General features: G+C 69.9%; 1 protein-coding gene across 1 annotated transcript in view; it reads left to right on the top strand.

Moving 5' to 3' along the window:
- Nucleotides 1–416: 416 nt before the first annotated feature.
- Nucleotides 417–773, top strand: part of SNTA1 (syntrophin alpha 1) — a 28,274-nt gene continuing 27,917 nt past the window's right edge. The window contains exon 1 of the mRNA XM_029918216.1: nt 417–772. Within this exon, the coding sequence (XP_029774076.1) occupies nt 558–772 (215 nt within the window). The 5' untranslated portion in view covers nt 417–557. The remainder of the gene's footprint in view (nt 773) is intronic.

Below are 773 nucleotides of genomic sequence, written 5' to 3'. Positions count from 1 at the left end.
GCTCGATGTCTGGCTCTTAAACGCAAGTCCTGTCCCTGGGAAGAAGTTCTCCGCCGTACATAGCTCTGCCCCGACGCCCGAAGCCTCGCACCAGGATCCAGGCTTCTCATCCACGTCGGAGAGCTACGGTCCTGGCCCTCGAAGTTCTTGCCCAGCACAGAGTCTCGGTCACAGGATCCTGCTCCAGACACGGAGCTCCGCCCCCATGCAGCCCCGCCCCTCTACTCTGGGAGAGAGATCTGCTTCTCTTCTTACCTATTGACTCCTACCCACCCTGCACCCTTACGATCGCAACCCCGAAGTAGTCCCACACCGCATCCTTTAGATCTAGGGCGCAGCCCTAGTCCTCCAACTAGCTAGCCTGCGGCCCCGCCCCTCGCCACTAGCCACACCCCCTGGGCAGCCCCGCCCCCGAGGCTCCACCCCCAGCGGCCGGGGGTAGGGTGGCGGCTGGCCCAGCCGGGCCCCCGCTGCCCTCTGCCCTAGGCGCTCGGTCGGAGCGGACCGGGCACTGCGGGGCTAGGCGAGCTCAGCGGCCCGGGGGCTTGGAGGCGAAGATGGCGTCAGGCAGGCGCTCCCCGCGCACCGGGCTGCTGGAACTGCGCTCCGGGGCTGGCTCGGGGACTGGAGCCGAGAGGTGGCAGCGGGTGCTGCTCAGTCTGGCGGAGGACGCTCTGACCGTGAGCCCCGCCGACGGCGAGCTCGGCCCGGAGCCTGGCGCCCCGCGGGAGCCGGAGCCCGCGCAGCTCAACGGCGCCGCCGAGCCTGGCGCG

This window comes from Suricata suricatta, chromosome 12, assembly GCF_006229205.1.
Source record: "Suricata suricatta isolate VVHF042 chromosome 12, meerkat_22Aug2017_6uvM2_HiC, whole genome shotgun sequence".
Classification (NCBI taxonomy): Eukaryota; Metazoa; Chordata; class Mammalia; order Carnivora; family Herpestidae; genus Suricata; species Suricata suricatta.
This window is presented reverse-complemented; position numbering and strand designations above follow the sequence as displayed.